At 40.5% G+C, this 13,254-nt stretch overlaps 1 protein-coding gene across 1 annotated transcript; it reads right to left on the bottom strand.

The window, feature by feature from the left end:
* Positions 1-1,469: 1,469 nt before the first annotated feature.
* lce (Low choriolytic enzyme) lies at positions 1,470-5,599 on the bottom strand. Its single transcript, NM_001165261.2, is given in 9 exon segments — positions 1,470-1,745; positions 2,020-2,144; positions 2,301-2,382; positions 2,757-2,935; positions 3,101-3,218; positions 3,323-3,475; positions 3,564-3,641; positions 5,348-5,387; positions 5,498-5,599. Coding segments are annotated over 9 exon segments (861 nt in total). The 5' UTR covers positions 5,567-5,599; the 3' UTR covers positions 1,470-1,728.
* Positions 5,600-13,254: the final 7,655 nt, after the last annotated feature.

Here is a 13,254-nt window from a genome sequence, read left to right as displayed (position 1 = left end):
ATAAATCATGATAATGATGATAGTAGAGTTATGTGTAGCAAGAGTGTCTATGCTAAATTCCCATAAGGTCTGACTCCAGGATGGGAAAATGCTTAACAAGAAAGACACAGAAGAGGACCATGAGACCCTATGTTAATGTTGTATTTTTAAATAGTTAATCTGTTTCGAATTTATATTCTGACTTATAATGTTAATAAGGGGAGTAAAACAAACCCCCTGTTTATCTGAATTAGCTAGGCTACTCACTATACCAATGATAGGCTAAAATTGTTTTCCTGTGTCATTCTATTAAATTACATTTTGTTCTTACTATGTATTGCTTGTTTGAGATTAAATGCTGTTATAAATATTTGCAACTCATTCACATATTGGCAGAAGGTTTCCACTGCCTTTTAAAGTATGTTTTTAGAAGGTATAAATATTGGTCCACCTAACTCTTTAATAAATTGTCAGTAGGTTTATACTTTCTTTAAATATATATTTTCAGCAGTTATAAATGTTGGTAACTCATTTGTTCCTGGTCAGCGGATTGCCACTTTAAAACAAGGTATACTTTTAGCAGTTATAAATGTTGATGAATCAGTTATAAATATTCATAGGTATGTCACTTTAAAATAAGATATACCTTATTGGGTACATGTAAGTCATTTAAAGATGATTTTAGAGTTCACACAGAGCTTAGATAAACTGTACTTATAGGCAGTATTGGGTAATAATCGCGACACGAGAGAGATTCAACACTTTGTTAAACATATTCAGTCAGTGTGTGGTGGGTGTGATAACAAAAACATTCAACGTTGTGAGAGGATACCTCCTCCACTGTTTCACCAATCAAAGGTATTACCTGTGTTTATATAATCTGGTAAGAGGTAATATATTAGGAATGATTGAATAATGTACATTTGACCAGGGCATCAAAAGTGGGTCAAGACACATCATTAAAACCATCCTCCTCTGTTCATGGAACAGAACACCAATGCATCACACCCAAAAGTGAGAAATAAGGTTGTATGACAATATATAAGGGTTATCTTAATTAATGGTTTATAATGCAAAAAATGCATTTACAAATGATGAAATAATCATTAATAACCTAATTATACGCCCTTTATAAACCTTTAACAAATGGAACCATGTTGTAAAGTATTACTGGACACTCACTCTACAACGATTTTAAGCTCATATCGTTGTTTCAGACTTCCAAAATGCAAAAGTAACAGAATGTTAAATTTGCTGTATAATACAGGATATTCTGTGCGTGTGGGAGTTGGGACATGTGTCATTACTGTAGTCTGTGGTGAGAGAGCCTTGTTAACTCCCCTAAAAATATACAGAAGGTTTTAGTTTTACCCACTAATCCACTTGCACACCTGTGCACGTTATATGATAATCACCATCAATGTACCCTTTGCAATCAGAAAAATAAACATAAACCATAACAAACGTAGAACGGGCTATCAAATACACGTTGCTACACATGTTTATTGTGATAATGTTTCAGTAGACCACAGTACTTTGCTTTGCCATACCAATGTTCTATGATAAGCCATAACATATCTGATATACGGACGTAAAGATATACTTGAACTTTTTTTTTAAATCTGCATCTCAATTCATTCTATCAGCATAAAACATCATTTGTTTCTTAAATTCATGTTCAAAGTTGAAAAGCAAGCTATAACTGCAGTTACAATCCTCAGCAGACGCTCTACCCTCGCACTTTTCAAATCAGTCCAACTGCTTTCCTAATAAAAGAGAAGGGAAAAATAAAATATTATTAGAATTGACATGCTGTATTTCTGCCTTTTGAGTTGATGGTGCTCAAGGCTTTAAAAAATAATCTGTACACCAATTTATAACAGTATAAAAACAGAATATCACTAAATTCAATTCAAATTCTATATTCCCAAATATCTCAAATTGATTGAGCAACGGTATCGTGAAGTTTACAGGCAGGTATAATAATCAACACTCTTCTTTGCAGTTATGATAAACAGATCTCCTTAGAAAATCATTTACTGCATTTGTAGAGACGATTGATCCGCAGAATGTCCATAGGGCTCATCTGAGTTGCCTTGCCAATAACTGCATTATTGTCAGGGATCGGAAGAATGGTGGGCTGATTGTTCTTGGAGAAGGCAAACCTGGAACCAGACAACATTGGGCAGAAAGCTCGCACACCATCAATTGAAATTAAAGGATGACATGAGTAGACTATGAAAGGTCAAATTATTTTAGCCATACAACATTATAGCTGTTATTGCAGTAAAGAAAACCTTTCCATTATGTCCTCAACTTACCTTGAGTATTGCATGACAGAATTATAGTCATATGGAGTCCCCAAGTTTATCGTGTTGACCTTATTGAAATTGGATTCCTTTCCTATGATGGAAAATGCATGATAAATCATTTTCTTACACAGTATAATTACTTTCATGAATAAGTCACGCTTATAAAGAAATGCTTTACAGATTATTATGAATGTTGTAAATGCTTATTAATTGAAAAGCTTATAAATCCATGTCAGTGTTTCTATATGTTTACAAATAATGAAATACTAATGTATTATTATAAATAGATAGAAGTACACTAAAGTTTACATTCAAGTTATTAAAGTTTTACTAATATGTCTTACTCAAAATGGGCAGGAATAATATTTACATATCTTGTAAACAATAGTATTTATTATTTACCTACGAAGTTATTTAAAAATATATATTATAAATTCAGCATCTGTGGATGTAGAAAGCACTAACCAGGCAAAATGTTCTGAGTCAGGATTTGAACATGGCTGTCACGGTCACTGCGCGAATGCTCGTGTCTGAAGCCCAAGGCGTGCAGCAGTTCATGCTGCACCACAGACTGATGGACACATCCTTTCCTCTTCAGAGACAGCACCTGGCCATTTTTCTGGCGTCCAACATACGAGAAACAGCTACAAACAAGAGTGTATACGGAAGACATAAAGGTCATTTCTAAAAGTAATAAAGTATTATTTTTTTGTAGCAATAACGGTAAAGTAAATTGTCATGTAAACACTAAGTAAATAAGAGTGGCAGAAGACAAGTATAACAGGTCTCGTAATGTGCAGCGGTCATACCCTGACAGAGACTGGATGTCCACAAAGTCCCTCTGATTGGTTCGCGGAAAGAATCGGACGCAGGTTGATGCAGCAAAGGTTTGCAGCCCACATTTAATAACGGACCTCTCCCGGGGCGCTGCTCAATGGAGCAACAAGAAAGTCAGAAACTCAATACACACACGCACAAAACCAAACCATTAAGCTCAGAAGAAAATCATTTCAGAGAAGAAAAATATTTACAGTATTGATTAGAGATCACATAGGGCACGTAAACTTTCCCATCAGAGGACTTCGGCCATTTGCAGGTGTGAGCTGTGCAGGGGTCAGCGTTCATGAACCCAGTATTTACTGCAATGTCCCCAAACATGACTAGTGGCTCGTCAAGTCTTTTCCCTAGAAAACAACACCAAGTGAAGGTTATTATCTGTGTTTCATTCTCAGTGTCATGAAATGCAGGGTAGGAATATACAGGCTGCCTTACCAAGATTTCTGTTGGCCTTCTCAATGAGCGTTGAAGCAGAAAAATCCTCCTCCTCAATGCTATTGGTGCGGGTGCTGTCTGCGGAATGGGATAAAAAAAATTGCTTAAATGCAACTGTGTCCCTAATAACTAATATTACAATAAGATATATTGTACCAGTCAAACATTTAGACACAGTTACTCATTCAAGTGTTTTTATTTTTACTCTTTTCTACATTTTAAAATAATTTATGACATCAAAACTATTAAATAACACATATGGGATCATGTAGTAACCAAAAAGATTGTTCAACATATTTTATACTTGAGATTCTTCAAAGTAGGCACTCTTTGTCTTGACAGCACTGCACACTCTTGGCATCCTCTCAACCAGCTTCACCTGGAATGCTTTTGCAACAGTCTTGAAGGAGTTCCCACAAACGCTAAGCACTTGTTGGTTTTCCTTCACTCTGCGGTCCAACTCATCCCAAGCCATCTCAAATGGGTTGAGGCCGGGGGATTGTGGAGGCCAGGTCATCTGATGCAGCACTGCATCACTTTCCTTCTTAGTCAAATAGCCCTTACACAGCCTGGAGGTGTGTTGGGTCATTGTCCTGTTGAAAACAAATTAGTCCCACTAAGCGCACTCCAGATGGGATGGCGTATTGCTGCGGAATGCTGTGGTAGCCACGCTGGTTAAGTCTGCCTTGAATTCTAAATAAATAACTGACAGTGTCACCAGCAAAGCACCCCCACACCATCACACCTCCTACTCCATGCTTCACGGTGGGAACCACCCATGCGGACATCATCCGTTCACCTTCTCTGCATCTCACAAAGACATGGCGGTTGGAACCAAAATTCTCAAATTTGGACTCAGACCAAAGGACAGATTTCCACCGGTCTAATGTCCATTGCTCATCTTTTTGGTCCAAGGAAGTCTCTTCTTATTGGTGTCCTTTAGTAGTGGTTTATTTGCTGCAATTCAACCATGAAGGCCTGATTCACACAGTATCCTCTGTTACTTGAACTCTGAAGCATTTATTTGGGCTGCAATTTCTCAGGCTGGTTACTCTAATTAACTGCAGCATAGGGAACTCTGCGTTTTCCTTTCCAGTGGGGTTCCTCATGAGAGCCCGTTTCATCATAGCGCTTGATGGTTTTTGCGACTGCACTTGAAGAAACTTTCAAAGTTCTTGAAATGTTCCATTTTCACTGACCTTCATGTTTTAAAGTAATGATGGACTGTCATTTCTCTTTTCTTATTTGAGTTGTTCTTGCCATTATTTGGAATTGGTCTTTTACCAAATAGGGCTATCTTCTGTATACCACCCCTACCTTGTCACAACACAACTGATTGGCTCTAACGCATTAAGAAAGAACTTCCACAAATGTATTTAACAAGGCACACCAGTTTTTCGTTATGCATTCCATGTGACGACCTAATGAAGCTGGTTGAGAGAATGCCAAGAGTACATAAAGCTGTCATCAAGACAAAGGGTGGCTACTTTGAAGAATCTCAAATATATTTTGATTTGTTTAACACTTTTTTGGTTACTACATGATTCCATGTGTTATTTCATAGTTTTGATGTCTTCACTATTATTCTACAATGTAGAAAATTGTGCAAATGAAGAAAAAGCCTTGAAAGAGTAGGTGTGTCCAAACCTTTGACTGGTATTGTACGTCATATACATTCTAACAATGAATGATTAATAAAACCAGGTTACATTTATGGAATATGATATTTAGATACATAATACAATGTCAGCAACGAAATGTTTATAAAGACAGGATGAACATACCAATTTCCATGTCCTCTTCACTCCTTTCAAATGGAGCTTTCTGTATGCCAACAGCAGAAGGAAATATGCAACAAAATAGGTTAAAATGTTTAAAACTCAAATAATTCATCATGCACAGGGTTTTCCCAATAGTCTCAGATAGACACTTACCCCTGTAGATCGGCCCTGAACTGAGCAGAGAACGGCGATGAAAATGGTCAGCACAAAGACAGGTGCCATGGTGAATGACTGCAGGATGCCCAGGATCAGTCTGTTGTGAACATGATAGACGTGCAGTTTTTATACTGTAAGCAGACAGATGCGGTTGTTCCTCAGAATATTGGTCAATTTTTAAAAAAAGCAGCAGTTGTCAACCAAAGTCTTGCTTCAAAGAATTCTCAAACATGGGGGAGTGTGGTTTTGTGATGTACAGTGAGTGTGATAATATTGCATACGCCTACATGTCATTGGTAATTAATAAGTTAAATACTATACAACTGTACAATAACGTACAGATGCCACTGAACTCAAATATTGAAAACTAAAGTGCATGCGTAAAGGAATAAGTGCACTCAGGTCACACAGTAATGAGATGTGTCATTTTTTTTCACTTGTAAGAGGACAGAATAGTAACCTACCCGATTTCTCAGGTGGGCATTCCATATGCCCCATGTCTGATATTTGGACAGAAGAACCAGAGTTCCTGAGGATGCTGATGGGGATGTAGTTTTGATGCAGTGAAGTTGGCCATTGTACGTGATTAAATATGTTGATCCTGTTTTACTGGCAGCTATATACGTTTTCATTATATAGTCACTTAAGGACTTGGTCATTAACATATACAAACTCTATTGCAGTCTAGTTTGCAGGTTACGTAGGTATCAGTGAACGTTAAGCAGACATGACAGATGGCCTTTGATAGGTTGAGACTTAAGCAAACTCCCAAAAGGTGGTTTATGTTATGAAATCAATGTTGAAATACTTTTTTGCTTTGTTCCTGTATTGTTTTCATGGAAACTGTTGCATAATGTTAAGAGGTTGTTTTACGCCTGAAAAGGCATGTTATCTGACCACGTTCTCGTTGGTTGGCCCTCGCTTCATACTCGTCGCCAAACCCACTGGCTACAGGTTATCTACAAGTCTCTGCTAGGTAAAGCCCCGCCTTATCTTAGCTCACTGGTCACCATAGCAGCACCCACTCGTAGCACGCGCTCCAGCAGGTATATCTCACTGGTCACCCCCAAAGCCAATTCCTCCTTTGGTCGTCTTTCCTTCCAGTTCTCTGCTGCCAATGACTGGAACGAACTGCAAAAATCTCTGAAGCTGGAGACTCATATCTCGCTCACTAGCTTTAAGCACCAGCTGTCAGAGCAGCTCACAGATCACTGCACCTGTACATAGCCCATCTGTAAACAGCCCATCTATCTACCTACCTCATCCCCATACTGTATTTATTGATTTATCTTGCTCCTTTGCACCCCAGTATCTCTACTGAATATTTATAATATTATTTGAGTTTTGTTGACTCTACAAAATGGCGGGTTTGGTTTCGTGTATGAACGCTGTACTCAGATTATTGCAAAGTGTGCTTTTGCTGTAAAGTTTTTTTGAAATCTGACACAGCGGTTGCATTAAGGAGAAGTGTACCCATAATTCTTTGAATAACAGTTTAATATTTTGTCAACATTTATGATGAGTATTTCTGTAAATTGATATGCTCATTAACTGGATGTTATGGGAGGCAAAACATTTCTGAACATTACACGCCAATGTAAAATGTTTTTTTTTATATAAATATGAACTTTATTGAGCAAAGTCCTATGAAGTCCTATGAGTGCCATCTGATGAAGATCAAAGGTTAGTGATTAATTTTAGCTGTATTTCTGGTTTTTGTGACGCCTCTCCTTGCTTGGAAAATGGCTGTGTGGTTTTTCTTGTATAGGTGCTGTCCTAACATAATCTAATGTTATGCTTTCGCCGTAAAGGCTTTTTGAAATTGGACAATGTGGTTGGATTAACGAGAAGTGTATCTTTAAAATGGGAAATGTTTGAGAAATGTTTGAGAAATTTGAATTATGAGATTTGGGATGTTTTGAATTTGCCGCCCTGCTATTTCACTGGCTGTTGAATAGTGTCCCACGTAACCCAGAGAGGTTAATGCAACCGCTGTGTCAGATTTCAAAATAGCTTTACAGCAAAAGCACACCATGCCATAATCTGAGTACAGCGCTCAGACACCAAAACAAGCCATACAGATACCCACCATGTTGTGGAGTCAACAGAAGTCAGAAATAGCGTTATAAATATTCACTTACCTTTGATGATCTTCATCGGAATGCACTCCCAGAGTTCCCAGTTCCACAATAAATGTTAGTTTTGTTTCAATAAAGTCCATATTTATGTCCAAATACCTCCATCTCCTTTGCATAGAGTTGATTGTTGTTGATTGTGGCCTGGTGATTGTGGCCTGTTGATTGTGGCCTGTGGAATATTGTCCCACTCATCTTCAATGGCTGTGTGAAGTTGCTGGATAGGTTTTAATGTCACATGTACAAGTACAGGGAAATTATTTTCTTGCAAACTTAAAACCCAATAACGCAGTCAATAACACTGTATTATTTGGAAAAAACACACACAAGGAAATATGAAATACACAATAAAGTAAGTAAGCAAATATACTATACACAGGAAGTATTTAAAAAGTCAATTCCAATACCAAATTTACATGTGCAGGGATACTGGAGTGATGGAGGTAGATACAGTATGTATGGGGGTTAGAGGACTAGGCAACAAGATTTAAGATAAACAGAGTAGAAGCAGCTTGCCTGTGAATGGGTGTGCGGGTCTGTAGAGTCAGTATAAATTGTATGTGCATATTATGTGTGAGTGAGCAAGTGATGGAGTGGGTGTTTGTGTATGTGTTAGAGTGACAGTGTGTGTGAGTATGTACTGTAGAGCCCTGTGAGTTTGCATAAAGACAGTGCAAATATTTAAATAAAATATCAATAATGATGCTACCCGTGTAGCAATTTTGTTAGCTATTTATTAGTCGTATTGCTTGGGGATTGAAGCCGTTCAAGAGCCTGTTGGTGTAGAAATTGATGCACCTTTACCCGTGCTGTAGCAGAGAAAACAGTCTATGGCTTGGGTGGTTGGGGTGTTTGACGATTATCTGGGCCTTCTTTTCCACCGTTTGATATAGAGGTCCTGACCTCCTCCCTGTAGGCTGACTCATTGCCGCCGGTAATCAGGCCTACCACCGTTGCATCGTCAGCGAACTTGATAATGGTGTTGGAGATGTGCGTGGCCACACAGTTGTGGGTGAACAGGGAGTAGAGGAGGGGATTAAGCACATACCCCTGTGGAGCCCCTGTGTTATGGGTCAGCGGGGTGGACGTGATGTTCCCTACCCTCACCCCCTGGGGTTGGCCCGTCAGGAAACTAGGATTCAGTTGCAGAGGGAGGTGTTCAAACCCAGAGTCCTAAGTTTGGTGACGAGCTTGGAGGGGATAAAGTTGTTGAACACTGAGCTGTAGTCAATGAACAGCATACTCACATAGATATTCCTCTTATCTAGATGCGTGAGAGCAGTGTGGAGAGCAATTGAGATCGCGTCGTCTAGGGATCTGTTGAAGGAGCATGCAAATGGGAGAGGGTATAGTGCGGCTGGGATTGTGGCGTTAACACTGTTAAAGCTCCCAATTCACCATTTTAATGAAAACGTTTCGATCAGAAACTGATCTGCATCAGGTCAAACAAACAAACTGAGTGCTCACATCCCAAAAGATTACAGACTGGGACAAGGAGAGATTGAAAATTACAGTGAATATGCCTGCAAGGTGTTTCCCCACAAGCTCTGAGAACGTGCCCTGGAGTACTGTCAGGGAACCGCGGCCTTCTGCAGGAACAGATATGGTTGGTTTTCAGACCAATGGTCAACTCCCATGATGTGCCTTGCCCCACGTTTGAAACTCTGATGTTGCATTGGTACACTTATTTATTCCAGGAATGAAGGCTTCATCTGAAGATTTCAAGCCATATTATTGGTATTTGCGTATTTCCCCTGAATTTGTGAGATCTGCCCATCTGTGAAACAAACTTGAAAAAAAGACGGCCTGGAACGTGCCCGAGTATTTTGTTGACACTGACATCAAGTGACAGTGTGTCGTAAAAGGATAAAGGGCAGACAGAAGAGATTGTGCAAAAGAAACTACCTAGCTAGCTAGAAATCGTTAGCTAGCTAGCTAGCATTAGGTGAAAACCTAAAAAGTTGTTTCTAGACGATTTAGCATGAAATAATCTTTTGCATTATATAGTTAGCTAGCTAAGAATATCATGTTTGCTGGTTAGGTAACTTTCCTAGATGACATCAACATGCCATAATTTCCATGCAATTCATTTCGCTAGCTATTTGGATTAGCACTCTAGCTAACTAGTTATCTAACCTTTGAACGTAGGGTTCATTATTTTTTTTACTTTAAATGTACTATGCATCAAATCAAATCAAATGTTATTGGTCACATACACATGGTTAGCAGATGTTAATGCGAGTGTAGTGAAATACTTGTGCCTGGACAAGAGGAATACCTATGTAAGAATGCCGTTCATTGACTGTAGCTCAAACTTACATTTACATTTAAGTCATTTAGCAGACGCTCTTATCCAGAGCGACTTACAAATTGGTGCATTCACCTTATGATATCCAGTGGAACAACCACTTTACAATAGCGCATCTAAATCTTTTAAGGGGGGGGGGGGGGGGTTAGAAGGATTACTTTATCCTATCCTAGGTATTCCTTAAAGATGTGGGGTTTCAGGTGTCTCCGGAAGGTGGTGATTGACTCCGCTGTCCTGGCGTCGTGAGGGAGCTTGTTCCACCATTGGGGTGCCAGAGAAACTTCAACACCATTGTAACTCCAAGCTCATCAACAACCCCCCCCTTCCTGGACTTCCTGACAGGCTGCCCCCAAGTGGTGAATGGAGGTAACAACACCTCCACTTCACTGATCCTCAACACACTGGGTCCTGGACTTCCTGACAGGCCGCCCCAAGGTGGTGAAGGGAGGTAACAAAACCTCCACTTCACTGATCCTCAACACACTGGGTCCTGGACTTCCTGACAGGCCGCCCAAGGTGGTGAAGGGAGGTAACAACACCTCCACTTCACTGATCCTCAACACAAGGCCCCCACAAGGGTGCATACTCAGCCCCCTCCTGTACTCCCTATTCACCCATGACTGCGTGGCCACACACGCCTCCAACTCAATCAAGTTTGTAGACCACACAACCATTACCAACAATGACGAGAGACTACAGAGAGGAGGTGAGGGCCCTGGTGGAGTGGTGCCAGGAAATAACCTCTCCCCCAACGTCAAAAAATGAAGGAGCTGATGATGGACTTCAGGAAAAAGCAGAGGGAGCAAACCCCTATCCACATTGACGGGACCGCAGTGGAGAAGGTGGAAAACTTCAAGTTCGTCTGCGTTCACATTACTGACAATCTGAAATGGTCCACCCACACAGACAGTGTGGTGAAAAAGACCCTCACAAACGTTTATAGATGCACAATTGAGAGCATCCTGTCGGGCTGTATCACCGCCTGGTATGGCAACTGCACCGCCCGCAACCGAAGGGCTCTCCAGAGGGTGGTGCGGTCTGCCCAACGCATCACAGGGGGCACACTGCCTGCCCTCCAGGACTCCTACAGCCCCGATGTCACAGGAAGGCCAAACAGATAATCAAGGACATCAACCACCCGAGCCGCAGCCTGTTCACCCCGATATCGTCCAGAAGGCAAGGTCAGTACAGCTGCAACCGAGAGACTGAAAAACAGCTTCTATCTCAAGGCCATCAGACTGTTAAATAGCCATCACATGCCAGCTCCCACTCAACCCTGCACCTTAGAGACTACTGCTCTATATACATAGACATGGAATCACTGCTCACTTTAATAATGGAACACAAATCCAGATTGGATAGGGCAGCATGCAGCCAGCTGGTCTGCACATGCATTGGGTAGGTTTTAATAGTCACAGTGGATACAACATCTCCTATACACTTCCTGATGAACTCAGTCACCATATCCATGTATTCGTCAATGTTATTCTCAGAGGATACCCATTTTACATTTACATTTTAGTCATTTAGCAGACGCTCTTATCCAGAGCGACTTACAGTAGTGAATGTATACATTTCATTGAGTACATTTTTTTTTCTTCTCCGTACTGGTCCCCCGTGGGAATCAAACCCACAACCCTGGCGTTGCAAACACCATGCAAACACCATGTTCTACCAACTGAGCCACAGGGAACATATCCCAGCCCGCGTAATAAAAACAATCTTGAAGCATGGATTACAATTGGTCAGACCGGCGTTGAATAGACCTTAGCACGGGTACTTCCTGTTTGAGTTTCTGCCTATAGGAAGGGTGGGTCAAAATGGAGTCGTGATCAGATTTGCCGAAGGGAGTGCAGGGGGAGGGCCTTGAAGGCATTTCGAAAAGTTGAGTAGCAGTGGTCCAATGTTTTACCAGCGCGAGTACTACAGTCAATGTGTTGGTAGAACTTCGGTAGCGTTTTCCTCAAATTTGCTTTGTTAAAATCCCCAGCTACAATAAATGCGGCCTCAGGATATGTGGCTTCCAGTTTGCATAAAGTCCAGTGTAGTTCTTTGAGGGCCGTCGTGGTATCAGCCCTCAAAGCAACCTCTGGAATATGTTAAATTGCCCTGGGGGATACGAACAAAGGATCCAATTCGGGAAATTCATATTCCTAGTTGAAATGTTGGTGAGTTACCGCCACACTGATATCTAAAAGTTTTTTCTGGCTGTATGTATATTTCCAGCTGTATGTATATATATTTAGTGTTAGATTTTTCTTCTGGTTTTATTCATTGCATTTGTTCATATTCAGAAATAGTAGGTATAGATTGAGGTGTGATAGTTGTGTTATAACTGTTCAAATGTACTGATGGAATATTTTCAAATTTTCTTATTGAACAAATTTGAAAACAAATCCAATTCACATGTTGGCAGTCTCCAAAAGTTCCCTCAAATAACATTTTAGTATCACTACTTAGGATAAGACCCAGATGCAGACAGTTCGAATTGCAGATGTTTATTGACAAAACAGGGGGCAGTCAAACGACAGGTCAAGGGCAGGCAGAGGTCAGTAATCCAGAGCAGAGTCAGTAAGGTACAGAACAGTAGGCAGGCTCAGGGTCAGGGCAGGCAGAATGGTCAAAACCGGAAGAACCTAGAAAACAGGGACTGGAAAGAACAGGATTATGGGAAAAAACACGCTGGTAGGCCAGACGAGACAAGACGAATTGGCAACAGACAAACAGAAAACACATGTATAAAGGTACAGGGGATAATGGGGAAAATGTGCAACACCTGGAACGGGGTGGAGACAAGCACAAGACAGGTGAAATATATCAGGGGTGACATTTAATAATTTAGCAGAAGCTCTTATCCAGAGCGACTTACAGAAGTGAGTGCAAACTTATTAGTTCGCACTCATCCCCCGTGGGAATTAAACCCCTCAACCTTTGCATTTCAAGTGCAAGCTACACCAATTGAGCCGCAAGGGACAACAATTACACCTTGTGAATACTTCTGATGTAATATCGGCTGCTGTGAACTCTTTGATGGCAGCCCAAACACTCCATCACGTGTCAGTGGGTTCTCTCATTCAACATAGATATTACATTTACCTGAACAAATAGCGTAATGAAAGAGTCAAATGTTGTGCAGATCATAATAGGGATTACATAGTATGGATGGGGGCTAAAAGTAGCAATCTCTCCTTACTGTTGTGTTTATATACTCAGTCTTTCTCTATGGTGGCCTGGTTTAGTCATTTGAACGTGTGCAACAAGAACAGACTGGAGAAGATTGTGAAGGTTTCCAGCAAGGTCATGTGCTGTCT

The sequence above is a fragment of the Salmo salar genome, chromosome ssa26 (assembly GCF_905237065.1).
Source record: "Salmo salar chromosome ssa26, Ssal_v3.1, whole genome shotgun sequence".
In the NCBI taxonomy this organism is placed as follows: Eukaryota; Metazoa; Chordata; class Actinopteri; order Salmoniformes; family Salmonidae; genus Salmo; species Salmo salar.
This window is presented reverse-complemented; position numbering and strand designations above follow the sequence as displayed.